This window comes from Manis javanica, chromosome 4 (genome assembly GCF_040802235.1).
Source record: "Manis javanica isolate MJ-LG chromosome 4, MJ_LKY, whole genome shotgun sequence".
NCBI classification, from domain to species: Eukaryota; Metazoa; Chordata; class Mammalia; order Pholidota; family Manidae; genus Manis; species Manis javanica.
Window position 1 is genome coordinate 167,905,036 of NC_133159.1, and position 18,575 is coordinate 167,923,610.

Sequence of the window (18,575 nt, forward strand, 5' to 3'; positions counted from 1 at the left end):
ACTTGTCAAAGGAAAAGGAACATCTCCTCCCTCGGGAGGAACTGCAGATAAGCGTGGGAGGGTGGAAAAAGGTTAGGACGACGGGGAGAGGCCGAAGTGTCCAAACCCTTCAAGTCCTAATTCAAATGCCGCCTCCTACCTTAAGACTTTCCTGCATCTCCTATCTAACCTTACACCAGTTTGGCTCAGTCCCTCTGGACTTTATTTCTTGTAGATATTTATTTGTATACATATTGTATTTCCTTTCCTAGACCGCGACCTCTTGAGAGCAGCAGGAACCGGGTTTCTCGTACAGCACACGGGACACGTAGTTACCACTCATTCATTGTGGGTTTATTGGATAAATAAATGGCGACGGGGGCGGGGGGAGGGACGCAAGAGAGGACAAATTTGACATGAGAAGCTTGAGCCAGAGACTCCAATGAAGACAGAAAACTCCAGACCCACAATTAAACAGTTTAATACGAAGCCAATCAGGTACGCGCCCCTGACCTTCCTCCCGCAGGAAAGAGCGGGTACCCGCCCACACGCTCTAACCTTGCTGTGGGGACCTCATGTCACTATTCTACGACTGCCCTCGCGAATGCCTGACTGTATGTTGAAGATAGCCTCCTGTCAAAACGCACACATCCTCGTTCTCCATCCCAGGCAGAACCTCTGACTACACTTAACCTTCTTCTTCAGGCCTCTTTCCTCACTGCCCTTCTCTATAGCAAACACCACCAGAAAGGCGTAGATGGGGGGCAGCCCCAGCCTGCCAGGGGAGCGTGGTAGGGGTAGGGGTGGAGTGGGGTCCCGTGACCGGAAGCCGGAAGTCAGGAGGGGGTCTGTGAAGACGTGTTCCGGGGGAGCTCGAGCCGGACCCGGCGGGGCCGGTGATATGGAGCCGCTGTACCAGCAAACGCACAAGTGAGGGTCGAGTCGGGGCAAGGGCGGGGGTGAAGCCAGGCTGGGCTAGGCAGGTACCCCGTGCTAGAGCCTCGGGCGTCCACCAGTGTTGGAGGCCGAGTCCTTCCGCCCGGGCTCTGCCGGGGGCCGCTGGGAAGTGCTCAATCTCTGACAGAAGGCCCGGCCTAGGAGTCGGAGACGTAGGGCTGCATGGCTCCTGGGGTATTCCAGGCCGTGACTGCGTACTGGGTAGACGAGTTGAAGGGACAGTCACACCTGCGGGTCATCATACTTTGTCCAGTACCTGGCAACTCAGTACTTCGGGTTGGTAGAGGGCCCTGCATATAGGAGTTCACTTTGTTGTTGGAGAACCAACACATGTACGAAAAAAGAGGTAACACGTGTGGCAGGATGGTGTGGAGGGTAAATGTACAGTACAAACAAGATCTTAAGCGATTGAAAGGATCCATTACTGGGCTAAGGTCCTTGGGAAAAACACGTGTGGCAGGATGATGTGGAGGGTAAATGTACAGTACAAACAAGATCTCCTTAAGCGATTGAAAGGATCCATCACTGGGCTAAGGTCCTTGGGAAAAAGGTTCATTATAGCTCACAGCTCCTAAGTGACGTCAGTCCCTACTCTTGATTGACCGTAATCTTGTTGCTAAAAAAGACTTTATTTCTTTTACTCTGGTTTGGTTTATACTAAAGACCGTGTATTTATGGTACAAGGAAATTTCTGTACAAGTAGCGTTCAGTAATATTTGTTATTCATACTTGATTACAAGTTATCTTTAAGGAAATTGAATTTTGGGTTAACTTTTCATAACTTAAATTCCTTGGTCGAATCCTTTATTCGTCTTGTACTGCATTTTTAGAACTTAATGGGATACATAATTGAGTATGGTAATAGGGTCATACCTATCCTATTTTTTTGGAGAAAATTTTTATGATTTTTTTATTGTAAAATATGGATAACAAAATTTTCCATTTAAAAGTTAACCATTAAATTTTTTAAATCAAAGTATCATTGATATATAATTAACCATTAAAGTTTAAGTTAAAACTAAGTTACTGTTATCCTTTAATTTACCATTAAAAAAATGTACCATTCAGTGACATTAAGTACATTCACAATATTGTGTGATCATTACCACTGTCCATTTCAAGAACTTTTTCAGCATCCGAAACAGAAACTCATGTACCCATTAAGCAGTACTTCCTCATTTCTTACCCCCCAGGCCCCTTGTAACCTCTGTTCTACTTTATGTCCCTGAATTTGCCTATTCTAGATATCCTATGTAAGTGAAACTATTCAGTATTTGTTGTCCTTTTGTGGTTGGCTTCTTTGACTTAGTGTAATTGTTTGCAAAGTCCATGTCATGGCGTGTATTAGATATCCCTTTTATGGCTGAATAATACTCCTCCTTAAGTAAATGTACATCCATACCACATTTTGTTATCCATTTATCTGTTGATGGACACTTGGGTTGTTTCCACCTTTTGGCTGTTGTGAATAATGCTGCTATGAACATTGGTGTACACATATCTGTTTGAACCTCTGTTTTCAGGTTTTGGCTTATATACCTATACATCCTATTTTAACAACTCTTCGAGTTTATCGTGTAATTTGGTGCTGATAAAAACACTTAAAATCACACCCCCAGGGCCTGGCCATGAAATAAAATAGGGAACTGCCTCTCTAATGAAGTCACAACAAAAGTCAGTACTTTGAAGCATTAGGAATAAGAGGATAATGATCCATTTATTGATTCATTTTCTCAGTTTATGGGGTTTTTTCTTTTTACTTTAGTGATGAAGTTTGGTTTGTGTGGGTAAAAATATAGAACTTCTTTGTAGAGGTATTACAGTGGAAGAATTTGCTCTTACACTGGGAGCCCTATTCTCATAAAAATTATAAGAAGGGACTAAACCTGTGAGTCAGTTGGAAAAGGAATGAAACAAAATCATGCTCAAGTTACTAAGAAAGGGCAAATCCATTACAGTCCACCTCTCTGCTCAAATAGCGAACCAGGATGAGGTCCTGGTTTTCTTCATCTATAAAAATTTTGGTCTAGTGAAGCTGTAAGGCTCTTTGCAGCTCCATAATACTGGTGATTGTCTTTAAAAGAGAACACATGGAATACTGTGAGCATCAGCAGTTTACTTTTGCAGAATTGCAGAAATTAATTATTGTAGCTGAGTTGACACAACAGTAACTGAAATATTAGTTTTATTGGAACTTTGAACCCAATTTGTAGTATCTCTTGCCATGTCCCTGAAAGTGCACTGGCATTAGGTGAACATTTTAAAGTCATATATCTTGAAAACTCTTACACTGCCTTAACAATGATTGGAAAAGAAAGTGAAAATCAGAATAAACATTTTACACTTAAATAATACTGCATTATGAATTTTATAGAGGAACTAATAGCCAGGTTATTGTTTTTGAGATCCCAGTGGTTGTAAAGGTACCCTGTATGTCCCCTAAGTAATCCAGGACCATTCAGTGCCCTGGCCCTTACTATCTCTAGTAATTTTGATTTGGTAGATCTGGAACACAGGAGGTTCTATTTTTAAAAAGCTCCCCAGGTGATTTTGATGAAAATCACTTTCACCTTTAAACTGTTACCTTATCTCAAGACCAGTTTTTCCTTTTTTAGTTTTGCTTTCTGATGAGAGGTTAACTATAGTAGAGGCAAGAGCTAAGTTGAAAATGAAACTGATAGTTCCCACTGCTTAGGAAAAAAAAATGCTTGTATAAATGGACCTGCTCAGTTCAAACCCATGTTGTTCAAGGGTCGCCAGTACTTTTAAGAAAAGGTAAGTAAAAACAACAAACCTTTGTATAATGCTGTTTAGATTACCCAGCAGTTTTGTACTGCCTTTAAATCTATGACCCTTTAAGTAATTGTGATTAATAATACTCTGCTTTACAGTCGAGGAAACTGAGGCATGAGGGAGTTAAATGATTGGTTCTTTGCCCCTCAGCTACTCCGTATGGAAGTAGAACTTCAACCCAGATCTTTTAACTCCAAAACCCTGTATCCTGCTCCCAGTGATCAAAGGCAGCATGGATGCCTAGTGGTGTCTAGTTCCATGGGCTTTTAAAAAGCAATTTTATTTTTAAAATCTTCCTTGATATTCTACAGTCCTTTTTAAAAAAATTCAACAACAATGACTCTTGCTTACTTGCTAATAGGTCTCTGCTTATTTATGTTACCACCCAAGCCCACCATGGACCCCATGCTCGGCAGGGCTGGGACTCCCCATTTCTGGTGTCCACACTCCCACATCGTATTTGTGTATCACCTGTTCCTTGCTGGCTTGGAGTGTGTCGTCTGAATCCTTAGTTCAGTTTATGTATGCACTTATTTCCTCTCAAGCGTGAAATGTAGAGATTGGTTAAGTCTCTGCATTTGTTGGCTGTTACATTTTCTAGTTTATTCAAAGCATGGGAAAAGTTAATAATGTTGCTCTGCAACTTAGTTTATCCATTTTAGCTTAGAAAATAGAGCATGTTCATAGGGTTCATACAGTTTTGTGGGTGTTGGCAGCATCTCTCCCCAGTTTCCTCATTCAATTTAAGAATTTAAAGGGACTGGCAAGATCTTGCATTCCAACTCACTTTGATCAGGAAGACCAATTTGTATACCCTGTGTTTCAACATGCAGGAGCTCCACCCCAAAAGGTACAAATCTATCATCTTGAAATTTGTACCTTTTGGTTCTGGGTCCTTAAGGAGCAAAAACAGAGTACAAACCCATTCTTCTTCCTATATGTCAATTCTAGATGTTCGAAGAGTACGAGCTGCCCATTTAATTTTTTTTCCTTTTTCCAAATGTTTTAATATCACTAGCTCTTTACCCATTCCTCTTCATGACTTAACTTCTAAACTCTCAGTCATCCTATTCATCTTCCATTGGGGAAAACCTTTGACAGGATTCCTTTGACAAATAGTTCCCAGAATTGAATGCTGTTCTGTATTGTGCATTTCACTTACATTAAGTCAAAATACTTTTCATCCCTGACAAATATCATCTTAGTATTTTAGCCTAAATGAAAGATGTTGATACTTGCTTTGTGGCACAGTAGCCTCACCACTCATTATAGCAAGAACTTTTGAAAATTTCATAAGCATTAGTTGATTATTTTAAAATACTGGACAAAACATAGAGCCAAAAGCAGTCCTGTGGTGGAATATTGGAAACTTTCCTACCATCCCTTAGATACCATTGTTTAGCCTACCATGAATCCCTCGTCCTTAAGTTTAAAATATGCCAATCTAATGGGAAAAATGTGGTATCTCCTTTTTTATTTGCTTTTTCCTGATTATTAGGAAAGCTGAGTACTTCTTCATATACTTATTGACCATTTGGATTTCCTTGGTCAGTTGCCCTTTACCCATTAAAAAAAAATTGTTTTGTTTGACTTTTCATATCGATGTGTAGCTGCTCTTTATGTATTCTGGGCACTAGTCTTTTATCTGCTGCAGATACTTCTTGTCTCTGTCTGTCTTTTTATTTTTTTTTAATGGTACATATAACACAAGTTTGTTTTTTTAATTTAGTCAAATTTATCAGTCTGTTCTTTTGTGATTTCTGGGGTTTGGAGGGTAGTTTTGTTTTTTGCTTAGTTTAAGAAATTCTTCCTTAACCTGAAGTCATAGTATGCCCTCCTGTATTTTCTTCAGCAAGTTTGAAAGCCTTGCTTTTTACATTTAGACTTTAGACCGTCTTAAGTTTATTATTGTGTATTACGTGAGGTATCTTTTTTCCATATGGATAACAAACTGAGCCATCAGTATTTATTGTAGTCCATTCTTTTCCCACTGATTTATATCACCAAGTCTCCAAATATGTAGGACTGCTTCTGGCTTCTAGTCTTTCCACTTGGGTCACGGGGTTAGGGTTTGTCTCTTTGCCCCTTTACTACTATCATACTGCTTTTATTATTATGGCTTTGTAGTAAGTCTTAGTAACAGGCAGAACAAGTCATCCCTTTCATACTTAAGAGCTGTCTTGGTTATTCTTTGCTCCCCACAACCTTTTATTATATTCCTATTCCTGACGATAATGCCACTAATTCTCAGATTTTCTGTGTTAGGCTACCATTGAAATCTTCATTGCCTACATCCAGGCCTTCAGTAAAGGTCCCGTTTCTCCTCACCATCAGCATTACCCTCCAGTCCTCTATAGTTGTTTCCATGGTTAGCCTGATCCAGATGTTGGTTACTTCAAGCTGCATTCCTACATCTGGCTCCATCTCCACATGCCCCCATTCTAAAATACCTGGACTTACCTTTACTGAGGCAGCTGTCTGGTCTCTCAGACTCTTAAGTAGTGATTTCTGGTTATCTCTCAGGGCTGCAGATCTTGCCTGGGAGCACTCTTGAGAGTCAGTAGAGAGCTGGCCTTGCTTCTGGTGCCACATGTCATGTTTAGAGACCATAGGGAAGCCCTGGGAAAGACAAGAAACAAGTTGAAACCAAGTTTGGGTTCCTGGCTTGCACTGGTCATATTGGGGGTCATACTTTGCAGTGCTTGCAGTAGAGACTGGTTGCTGACCTTTCCCTCAAGGGTTGGAAATGATACAAGAGCTCAGCAGGCCCCTTTCGTGTGGCTCTAAAGTGGAGACCAGAAGCACCAGGAGACAGTTGTTGAGGGGAGATCTTAGAGGACCGCTAGGAAGGGCTCAGCATGGCCTTGGTCAAGCCCTGTGTCACCTCCAGAGAGTGTTCTGGGGCCTGTTGTCTGGCAGAAGTCTAGGGTACAGCGGTTGCATTTCCAAAGGAGATGGCATTTGCTTGTGTTGTCAAGGAAAGATGTTTACCAAACAGGAGATCTCTATCTTTCAGAGCCTTCCTCTGATGGTTTTCTCCAGCTAATTGCCTCTTTCCCTTCTCCCCTCTGACCCCAGCTCTCTTTCAGGCAGGCCAGCCTGCTGGCAATCCACGTGACATGTTGGCATATCATTTTCTTCATATCTTCCTTCAGCAGGCATGTCTCCCTTCTTTAAAATGATGTTCAGAACTCCCTTCCTCCAAAACACTTGCCCCAGCTTACTCTTATTTACTCGCCTTTGCTTGGTACCACTGTGCATCGCTCCTCAGCTTTCTGCTTGTTTACGCTTACCTGTGTTAGTGTTCTCTTAAAGGTTCTTGGGACTTTTCAGGGCTCTCTAGCCTGTTGTTCCTAATTACATTGTTTCTCAAGGACAAGGATTATATCTCTCTTGTCCTTTGACTCTCCCTAGTACAGACCAGTGCTCAGCACATTGGGTCAAAGAACCCAGCTGGGATTGGCTGGTTCCAGATTGAGGTTTATCACTTGCTTTGTGACCTTGAACAAGTTACGTAACCTTTCTGGGCTTCAGCTGTCTTATTTATAAAATGAGGATAATAGTACTTTCCTTGTAGGGTTATTGACTGTACACAATGACTCAGATCCGGTAAGCACTCAATAAATGCGGCCCATCAGTATTATTAATACTAATGTCAAAATATCAGAAACCATGTAGCCTCAAGTGCCACATACAAACTTCACAGTTCAGTGATGCTGTCAATTTTAATCAGTTACATGTTGGCATCAGAAAAATTGTCTTTCCTGACCGAAGTGCTGTTGATGACTCCTGCCTCACTCATTTCCTCCCTCTCCCTTTGATAGACAGGTCCACGAGATCCAGTCTCACATGGGACGCCTGGAGACAGCCGACAAGCAGTCCTTGCACTGTGAGTAATTCACTGTGGAGACCAGTCTTTTCTCTGCTGACACGGGGCTAATGGGCTGGGTTTCCTGACTGCATTTCTGCCTCAGGGGCTAAATGATTCAGTGTGGAATGAGTTGTGCTGTTAGGGTAGACAGAAAAACCCTATGGCAAAGTCACTGATTTCCCTTTTGTGGCCTTTGGAATCTACAAGTCTTATCCCCCATTACCCCTCCACTCAACCTGACATGGCTCTATGGGAATGGAAGCAGCCCTCCATCTGTCTTAATCTAATTACCTAGTCCTTAAAGGAATGTGTGCCATAAAAATTCAGAGATGTTTAACCGGAATTGGTCATTTCTTCTGAGCTGAGAGCTGTGGCGTTTTAGGAGGATTATTCAGGAACAAATGGCAGTGTTAATTAGTTTAATTCCCACACCGTGGTTTCTTGGAAAAGACTGCTGTGTTTTACTTTTTGAAGTTTCTTTTCTATTATAAGAAAAGGTCTTTTTCTGAGTCGATCGTACCCGTCACCCACACCTTGCTGAAGCTGCCTTCTTATCTCTTCCTGGCTGTCTCCATGCCTGTTTCTCCTGCTTTCTCCTGTCTCCTTTCTGCACCTTCAAAAACAGCTCTTGTTTCTGTGCCTCATGTGGTTCTCATTTAAACTGTATTTGGTGGCTGTAGGCTAACCGAGGAAGGTGACATTGCTGTCTTTACTGTCATTTCTTTGTGAGGTAAGAAGCAGTCTGGGTGCCTCTTCTGGTGCACAGTTTAGTTTCTATCTATCAACTTTGTTTGCCTTTCCAACAATCTCATTGTTGCATGATTAGAAATGGAAAAGAGGTCATTTTGACTGTTTATCAAAAGGGATAAGGAAAATAACTGTATTTATCATATCTCTACCTCTGTGGATTCTTTCCTGGGCCTTTCCTATTGATATTTGGTCTATTTTGGGGACTCAGCATTAGCCTGCCCATTCTTATGGAAAGCATTAAGGGAGCTCTTCCCTGTGTTTCATGTATTAATTTTCTCCTTTGTGCTTTCTTTTTAACCTCATTACTATAGGGAATTCAATCAGGAGTCTTTTCACTAGGTATTTATAACTCATATCTGAGAATAATCTCAGGAAAAGAGACCACGTTCTGTATCAGAACTATGCCATTTTTCTTAAAATATTTACTTGAACAACCTTTAAATGTTCACTTGATTTTCTAAAGGCAGGAAATTTATTTCTACAGATTTATCTTCAGCTTTTTAAAAAAGTGGTATTGCTGTGGCCCTAACAGCTATATATATGAATGAAACATTTACAGAGTCACTTAGTATAACTTGAATTTGTTTACATGATTCATTAGTATGTGCATTTTTCTCCTTTTGAAGTACATTTTTTGAGTTTATTAGAGATGGAAAAAAGTTTGATTTATCAATCATCTAAGCTAAGTTTACTATCTTTTTTTCAGCAGTTTTTTTTTTTCTTTTGTGCAGTAGTAGAAAATGAAATCCAAGCAAGCATAGACCAGATATTCAGCCATCTAGAACGTCTGGAGATTTTGTCCAGCAAGGAGCCCCCTAATAAAAGACAGAATGCCAAACTGTGAGTGTCCTGGTACCCTGCCCCAGCAGGGCAGGCTTCCTCCCAGGGAAAACTATTGAGTGTTCTGAAAATCTGCTTGAATGTTGAAAAATGAGACTGTGCAGAGATAAGTCCCATACATGGCATGATTCTCTTCGAGTGAGACTTCCTCAGAATAAAAAGACTGCGGGGTTAGTGGCTCAGAAGCCTGGGGTCTCCCTACCTCACAACTGTCAGTGGTAATTTTGCCTCCAGTACTGTTTTTCTGATCAGACTTGTGGCCACTTGAAGCCTTATGCAGCTGGGAGTTTTACTCTGCCCTTTGGTTCCCACTACATTCTTGGGTTGAAATGAAGTCTTGCTCTTAATCATTTCAATCAGTCTATTTATAATGAAATACTGATCTTACATTTGATACGCCCCCATGAAATTAAAGTGAAACCACCCTCAACACCTTTATTCCAACCCCTGCTCCCAAAAGTTTATGAAACTTCACTGATACTTTACTCCAAAGATGCCCTTGGGCTTCTAGGAGACCGATGTAATCCATAGAAGGTCAGGAAGAGGTCATTGACCCTGCTTCCTGTCACCTGTTCTCTGTCATGCATCCAGAATCAGAGACCTGCAGATATTTAAGTAAAGCTGCTGGAATCTTGTGTGCTACAACCCTTCTTTAACCATAAGCTATTTCTTTATTTTTGACATCACTGATCAAAATCAGATTATTTTGGGAAAGTGTGGAGTGGTGTAGTGGGAAGGAAGGAAACATCTTTTTTGAATACAAAGCATGGCCATCTCAAATTATGCCGCTCTGGGTTTCTGGAATGTAATCTCTCTCTGTCAATTCCAGTCGTGTTGACCAGTTAAAGTATGATGTCCAGCACTTGCAGACTGCTCTCAGAAACTTCCAGCATCGGCGCTACACACGGGAGCAACAGGAACGACAGCGAGAGGAGCTTCTGTCTCGCACCTTCACCACTAATGTAAGCCCGGTGCCTGGGTGGGGGGCTGCAGAGACTTGACAGCCTGTCAGAGCTAGAACTCACGTCTCTGAGCTTCATGTGTTTAGGGGTTATCTGATGCAGACTGATGAGGAGGCCAACTGGAAACGACAGTAGACTTTGTGCATTACCACAGAGACTAGACGGGGACAGGGAATCTTTTTTCTTATATGAAAACCTGAAGAGGAAACAGTTAAATGGAAGGAGCTGGACAGAGATGGAAATGACCTGGTTTGACTGGTCCGATGTAGAGGGTGCAACTTCTCATGCTACAAGCGTTTTTCTGATCAGATAGAGACAGATGAGACCTTAGACTGTTAGTAGTGAGGGCGGCACTTCAAAGCTGCCTTCGGGCACTTGCCATTGTGCCATGTATGTGTGTGGTTCCAGTGTTAGATGCATTAAAATGTTTTTGCTCCTAATCTGAGCAGCAATTTGGAGGAATTTGTTAACAGATCGTTTGTTTTAGATGGATTGCATGACTTGAGCCTGTTTAAAAGTGGCCTGTTGGTTTGCATGTTTGATTTTGTAGAGCGCCCTTGGCCCTGTCCTTTTGTCTCCATAGGATCATTTCCTGCAAATGGCTGTAGAACATAACTGCTTTTTTCATGTCCCGCATAATATATTTCACCAAATGAGGTGGGTTTCAGGGGTTTTTGGTTTTTTTTTTTTTTTTTTAATAGATTCATTTTCTAAAGAGGTCTTAGCTTTCTAAGCCTGCCATCCAAATTCAAATCAGTTCCCACTTCGCAGATGTTTAACACTCTTTGCTGTGTCCATACTTGCAGTAAATTTCTCTGAGTGTTTCAGAATATTTTTTGTTTCTCTAAAGTAAGCAGTCAAGGGACAGTGATTAACAGTTCAGAAGTGTAGTGAGGACGTGTTGGTGATACAGTGGTAAGCGTAACTTCCTTTCAAAAGTATAATGAACTCTACACTGAACTACAGTGAACTGTAGTGAACTAAAAGATGTTCTGGGGGCTTTCGACAGAGCCTTTTTAAGGCCAGGGATGATGGCTTAGAATTATTTTGTTTCTTACCAGCTTGGTAGGCACACAGTGGATGCTTAAGGAAAACTGACTTACCGAATGAACTACTTCCCTGTTCTTTTGCAATCTGGAGCTATAATACATTATTCTAAGATATAATGGCCTATTAACATACTGTTTAAGGTGGGAAGGTAAGAAAGATTTATATGTAAGAGGCATTCAGTAAATGCTTGTCAGGTAAATGAAGAGAGGTCTCTACTTGATTCACTCAAAACACTGGAGTCTTTTGACTCACTGAGCATTAGCTCTATGCAGAACACTTTAAGGTGCTCCTGATTAGCAGGGGGGATTGAAAACCTGTGTATGAATCTGAAGTTGAGCAGCACAAAAAAGGTGGTCTAACTTCTTGGTGATGATTGAAAGTGATAAAACCAGCACTGCCTGGCAGAGGAGTTTGTGATTAGCAGGAGGCAGGAAAGAGAGCAGTATTATGGCTAGCTGTGACTTGCTTCTGTGTACAGGCTACTTTCAGTGTAAAATGAGAGCCCGAGAGTTGGTCTTGGTGTTTCTCCCTACAGGATGCTAAAGAGGGCAGGCTCTGCGCTCAGTACTGATTCATGCCCCGCCGGACATCTTACCAGCTCTGTGTGATCTTGGACAAGTTACTGCACCTCTCTAAAATGGAGATAATACAGTAACTCCCTTGTGAGGTTAGAGTGGGGATTGAGCGAGCTTGGGGTAATGAACATGCGAAGTGGAAAGCACTTGATCAGTATTAGTTTTTTCTCCCTTCATTTCTTGAAAGACTCCTCTTGCCTGCTGAGGAGACAGTCCCATCCTGAATGCCATCAGGCCTTCAGTAGAAAGCACAGTCTCTCCTGTGCTTTGTCAGTCTCAGTCTAATTGGAGGGATAAGCTACAGATAAAAGTCCTAAAGAACAGAAGCAGACATTTAATGCTATGTTACGGGGAAGCCAAGTAAAGGAACATTGGGAGCAAGCTAGGTTACGAGTTAGAGAAGTGGTCAGAGAATGCTTTTAGGAGAAGCACAGTGAGTTCTCGAAGGAATAGTGTTATTCCTACGAGGAGGTAATGATACAGAGGCAGGAATTAACAAGACTTGTGTAGCGGAACTCATTTGAAGATGGGTAGGTCTGAGGAAGATTCCTCCTCACCTCAGTGAACAGAAGCCTCCCCAGATCTTTGCTTTGCTTTTTCTTCTCTGTTAGGTTCCTCCGATTCTTGCATCATTCCCTCTGGCTGTTCTTCTGGCTTGGCCTTGGTCAAAAGGCAGAACAGTCAGACACAGTGGGACCCCAGGAGCTGGCCAGCAAGCAAAGTTAATCAAGTGCCTGCATTTCTTTCACAGGACTCTGACACCACCATACCAATGGATGAGTCACTGCAGTTTAACTCCTCCCTCCAGAAAGTTCACCACGGCATGGATGACCTCATTGGAGGCGGGCACAGTATTCTGGAGGGACTAAGGGCCCAGAGACTGACCTTGAAGGTGGGGACCCTTCTGGGGGACAGGGAGAAGGTCTCTTGTTTGGCCTCGCCCACCCAACAGTTTGGTACCTGCATTTACATTTTGATTATGAATTCCCAAATTGGGTATTTGGATGATGGGGCAGAGCCCTTGAGTTTGGGATTCTTCCTCATGGAGATGAATTGTCGAGTCCAGAAGTAACCAAATTCCCTTTGCCAGTAGGTATTTATTGTGCTTGCAGTGAACCATGGTATGGCATCTGTTGGTATCTAGGTCTCTATCCATTTACTGAACTTAGCGTGAAAATGATCGCTACAAGAGGAGCCAGTACCAGAGTAAGGAATTCTGCCACAGAGTATCTACTCTCGCAAGGAGGAGGACGTGGCTGTGCTCAGCGCCCCACTCCCAAGTGTTTTCTCATAGGGCCTCTACTGTGGACTGCCTTATAACCAAGACCTTTTTTACCCCCGTGACTGAATCTGCAGCGGTGGGGTCTTAGGGCTGCAGTGGTTGGCTAGCAGCAGTTAGCTTCTAGAGCACGTGGCTTTCATCCACGGCGACTCTTCACTGTTTAGTCACAGGTCTTCCTAGAAGCCCTGCCCCATTGGCTGGGACTCAAACCCCTGGGAGTAGATTGCAGGAACATTATACAGTTTCTGATGTCAGTCATGCTGTTTCTGCCTCAGCCCATTTCCTGTATCAACCCTGATGGATAATGGGGTGTAGGCTGTGCCTGTTATCAGGGTGTGGTCCCCTGTGAACGAAGCACTCCCAGCCACTGAGCTGTGAGAAACAGGCCCTCGGAAGTGCGAACTTATCTTAGTCTTTGTTGGCCCATGTTGAGCCTGTCAGCTCTGCAGGACTTCTGTCCCTTCTGCATAGCCCCTGCCATCTTTACCAGGGAGAAGGTCAGGCAAGCTGCAAGGGACACCTCCTGCTGATGTTTGCAGCGCTTTACATGGTCAGGAAGTGTGGTGTCTGACAGTTTCACGGGTGCCCCCCTTTCAAAAAGGCCTCCTGCGTAATCTAAACCGATACGTGATTAATCTGCCCTTTCTTTAGAAAACTGCTGGTTCCTTCCCATATCTCAGGAAAACATTAAAACCTTTTAGGAGAAGACTCTCCTGCACTAACATCTACCTAGTGGGGGTTAGAGCTTATGGCTAAAGCAAATTTAGTTTCTTCCTGAAGTCTGGTATCATGGAGGAGTCCAAGCAACTTGTGCCCCTACACAGTCACCAGAAGCGAAGTGCTGGGAGCCTGGTGAGGTGGTTGGAGTTAGAATGTGAGGTTTCTAACTCGGTTTCTTCCGCACGCCTACTGCTGCCTCTTTTGTCTCTTGATTCTCTCACCCACTGTCCCCCCATTTCTGCCTAAACCAATTTGAGAGGAGCTGGACCTCGATTTAGGGAAATTCATGGTTGAAAATGAGCACATTCTTTGAAATGTGTGTTAATTTTCAGTTGATTTTAGAAGCTTGATACTTGAACTTCATAGGGTAATGAATTAATCCACATCTTCAGAGCTAAGCAGAATCTTTAGTGAGAGTCTGTTTTTTACCATCACTGTTGAGGAAAGCAGGACTGTGCCCCCCTCTGTCATTAGTCACGTTTGACTTGAGCGATCTCTCTCTCGGTGAGGCTTGTTAGTCACTGGGCAGAACGGGCTTTGATTTCGTGGCCATGGTGCCTTGTGGTGTTCCCAGTGCTCTTGCCTCTTCCCAGTTGGTCGCTAATCTGTTGTCAGTTTAAAAAATGGATATGGGGCATTAGGTAGATGCCATCCACACAAATGCAATTGGAGGTGTGTATATAAGCAAGTAGGGGTCTTCCCAGCATTCCTGTATATTTGTTACTTCCCAAGAAATTGAATGTGCTTAAAAATGGAAGTTAGAAAGCAGAGAAGGAGAGCAGGCTGGGTGGGTGGTTTAGGCTGTTGGTTTAGGAATCAAATGCCCTTTTGTTTTTGGTGGTAGGTGGTAATGTTTATGTAAGGGGTTTGAGGTCGTCATAGTTCTGTCTTTCCATCTTGCCTACCTCAAACCCTCCCAAACGTGGACATTGACCCGCACATTGTACTCAGCAGCATCCCTGAGGTTTCTACTCTACAAAGCGAGCAATCTCAAAGCAAGGATCTTGGAGCTAGGGAGAAGAGAAAAAGGTTTTGTTTTCTTTTTTTAGTTAAAGTATCATTGATATACAATCTTATGATGGTTTCACGTACACACACACTGGTTTGAGAAAAAGTTTTTTGATGCTTTTTTTAATATATAAAATGTTCTAATTTTAAAAATTCTTACTGAAATAATAATGTATGGATAGTAGGCATACCAGTCTTACTTGTGCTGGTCATTGAATTTTGACGAATGCATATTCCTTTGTAATGCACACTGCTGTCAAGGCGCAGACCATTTTCATCACCCGCAATGATCCCTCACGCCCTCCCCCTGTCAGTCTGCCGCCATCCCCACTCACCCCTGGCAGCCATTGTTCCGATTCATTTCACCATAGATTAGTTTTGCTGGTCATTGAACTTCATACAGATATATTCATGTTTCTATTTTGTGTGTGGCTTCTTCCTCTCAGGAATGTTTTCCATGCTCACTCATTGTTGCATGTTGGTAATTAGGTCTTTTTTATTGCCAAGCAGTATCCCATGTGCAGGTATACTTTGTCTCTCCATCCTTTGGTAGATGTATACCTGGATTGTTCCCAGTTTTTGGGTATTCTGTGCTTTTTTCTTTTTTCTAGATGCTTCTATGTTTAATCTGTGATCCACCTTGAATTAATTTTTATGTATAATATGAATCATTTTTACATACATGTATATGATACATATCTGTGTATGGTACATACATGTGATAGTTATTATTTGTTAAGTTGTTCCAGCACATTTGTGGAAGAGACATTTCTTTCTCTCTTGCTTTGCTCTGGTACCTTGATCAAAAGTCATTTGATCATATGAGATCTGCTTCTGGTTGATGCTGCTTTTTATATGCTTTAGGCATGACCAGGAGACTATTGTTTAGTAAAGCCCAATCTCATAATGACATTCACCCACCCTTGGCAAAGCAAAGATGATTTTTGTTACTCTTTCTCTTCTCGTCCGTCCTAGGGGACTCAGAAGAAGATCCTTGACATTGCCAACATGCTGGGCTTGTCCAACACAGTGATGCGGCTCATTGAGAAGCGGGCCTTCCAGGACAAGTACTTTATGATAGGTGGGATGCTGCTCACCTGCGTGGTCATGTTCCTCGCGGTACAGTACCTGACATGAGCCAGCCACACCCAAGACCTGAGCAACGTGCCCACTGCGTGAGAGCCTGTATGAGTGTGTGTGCGTGAAAGAGAGGCGGCCCTCAGGCTGCCTTCTGAAATGTATGCCCACCTTAACTGTGAAGACCACTTGCAAGTAATTGTGATCTGTAACTTCGTGGGAGTTTCCAACCTGCTGTGTTTTCTGTGACTCTTGGAGGGGGGAAGTTAGTGCCACCAAGATGCATGGTGCTTAGGAAATGAAAGAGTACCTGTCTCTCTCTCTCACTGGGGGAGGAAGTAATGTAAGGGTAAGGGCTGGAGAAGGAAGTGGGGAGGAAAAGAATGGTGGTGATTTTGTTCACATGTCTGGTGTGTGCTCCGGAGGCTTTCGTGGTGAGCCCTGTGGACAGGACCATCCACACTTGGTCATCACCTGGTGGTCTGGCTCCTGATGGGTAGACTGGAGCAGAAGCCAAGAGAAGTGGGGGAAGAGACCTTTTTTCCTACGCCATTAGAATAGATGGACTTAACATGTTTTTGCCACTATCTAACCTCCTCTCTGCCCCCAAACGACATTCAGATGACTAACTGCTAATACTGTCACCTTTCCCTGGAAGCAGCTACCTAGAGGAAACAGAGGCATTGACGCTATTGCTGGCAGTGAGTAAGATTTTCCACATTACAGCTGTTGGGTGTTTCTCCTTTCTAAAGTGAGGCCAGTATTATTCCCTGGGAGTGTTCAGTCTTAAGGCTGAAGGTCCTAGTCACTGATTTTTTTTCCAGTAGTAATAGATTGGTTGGCTTTTAAGGTTCTAGGATTGTAGCCTGGTGGGCTGTTGCCCCTTAGAAAGTAGCTATGAGCAAAGATAGTGGTTTGTCCATGACAGCCTCTTCTCTAGTTTCAGCATCTCCAATTCTTTGACTCTCTTCCCTTCCCTGGAATATATTAGCACCTGCCAGCCAAACCCCCATTCTGCCCAGCCAGTATGGACAGATGCCGCCCTGGAGACATCCCTCGTCTTTGTCCTTGTGAGACTCTGTTTTCAGGGACCAGAACCTTTTTCCTTCTGGATTAAGGTTGTACAAATACCTGGTGTATTGTGGGATTTACTGTAAAGCTAGTCTGTCTATTGTGATCAATTGCTACAAGGAGCAGAAAGACCTGGTTAGCCTATTTTTTCATCGGTCACAGGCCCTACCAGCCCTAGGCTCAGTAGCCTTATGGTAAGACATAAAGTAACACTCAAAATTTCCCAGAACTGGAAACCTGGTCAGTATTAACTCCACCTTGGATTGTCTTGCCCCACCTGCTTCCTGCCCTTGTTGCTTCTCACTTGGACTATCTTCTGTCTTCTTCCCCATTTCTGTGTATGTTCCATTCTACCTGCCTTACCTCCTACCTGTTTCTGTAGCAGTATTGGTCTTTTCAGGCACATTTGTGGCAAGGCCCCTTCTTGGTGAATGTTCCTGAATCGTCACAAATTTTTAACTTCAGTTTCCTAGGTTCTTATTTCACACTTCAGTGGGGTCGCCATTGCTCCTACCTGTTCAGGCTAAACAAGGGCCCTGGGTTTCCAAGGAAGGAAGATCTACGACCCCTTCATGAAAGGATTGAGGACCCTGCCGGTGTGAAAATGGGGGGTGGGAGGGTAGACAGAAGGGTCAAGGTATCTTCAGACCTAGATCTAACTTTGAGAAGGCACAGAAGGCACAGTTTGACATTTCCATCACACCCAGCACCCTGCTAGCACGGGTGTCTTGGCAGTCTATAAAATGGGTTTTTAACCTGCACAGACCTGGCTGTCCTGTCCCCTGGGCACCTACGATCCTGCCAGACAGCACACTTTGGAGGAAGGTGTGCAAGGAGCAACTAAGCCATTTGGACTTGAACTCTGGGAGCTGGGAACTCTGTCCCTACCGCCCTCCATTGGCTGAGGTGATTGGTATTTGTAGTGTGTACCATTGTGTTTCCAAGCCTGCCTTTATAGGGATAGTCGGCCTTGATGAACCAGAAGTAAGGCCTTTGTCCTGCACCTTGAGAGCCATTCTCCCTGCTTTCTGATAAAAACTGTGGAGGCGTTTTGTGGGTCTTCACACCCATGGCTAGGGAACAGCAGCCAGTGTGGAAACCCAAGGGCACTAGGACAACATGTCATTCCAAGACTTCCTACCCTCCTGCACGTTGGGTTTTTCGTGCCTCCTGAGACTCTCCTTGGACTAACTGGCTCTTGTCAAATAGTCCCCAGAGTGTAGGGAAGGGTCCCAGACCAGGGAAAGAGCACCATCTAGTGGACTTAGGGGGAATCTTTCCGTCAGGCTGGTGCAAGAATCTCCAGTAGACAGTTTCTGCGACCTTGTACAGGATTTTGGTGTGTCTATTATAGTTTTAAGTCAGGCGGCTGGCAGGGTACTTGAGAATATCTTCATTCCACCAAAGTTAACTCCAGGTGTGACCATCTTAAGAAACCAAATTCAAAGACTAAGTAGGAGAATCTTAGTTTAATAGAAGGCTTTACTGCTGGGTTTTTTCCTAAGTCCTTTGCTATAATGAATTTAAGTGGATTTGATTTGCAGATTTGGGTTTACCCCCATTGTTTTTGAAATACATCAGTTGAATAAACTTGATATTTATTTTATTTACAAAATTATATTTTGCAAAGGAATTTGACA

General features: G+C 43.1%; 1 protein-coding gene across 10 annotated transcripts in view; it reads left to right on the plus strand.

The window, feature by feature from the left end:
- The first annotated feature begins 783 nt into the window (after positions 1-783).
- GOSR2 (golgi SNAP receptor complex member 2) overlaps positions 784-18,575 on the plus strand; it is a 34,582-nt gene continuing 16,790 nt past the window's right edge. For 2 of the 10 annotated variants that reach the window (XR_012130817.1, XM_073235728.1), the window contains exons 1-6: positions 803-909; positions 7,558-7,618; positions 9,057-9,190; positions 10,020-10,152; positions 12,529-12,669; positions 15,763-15,868. Coding sequence is in view for 6 of the 10 variants with exons in the window: in XM_073235728.1 (XP_073091829.1) it covers positions 881-909; positions 7,558-7,618; positions 9,057-9,190; positions 10,020-10,152; positions 12,529-12,669; positions 15,763-15,868 (604 nt within the window). In the remaining 4 variants the exon portion in view is untranslated. Of the gene's footprint in view, positions 910-7,553; positions 7,619-9,056; positions 9,191-10,019; positions 10,153-12,528; positions 12,670-15,762; positions 18,554-18,575 lie in introns of those variants that run through there. The other 8 variants (XM_017647492.3, XR_012130818.1, XM_017647462.3 and 5 more) reach the window with 8 other exon arrangements.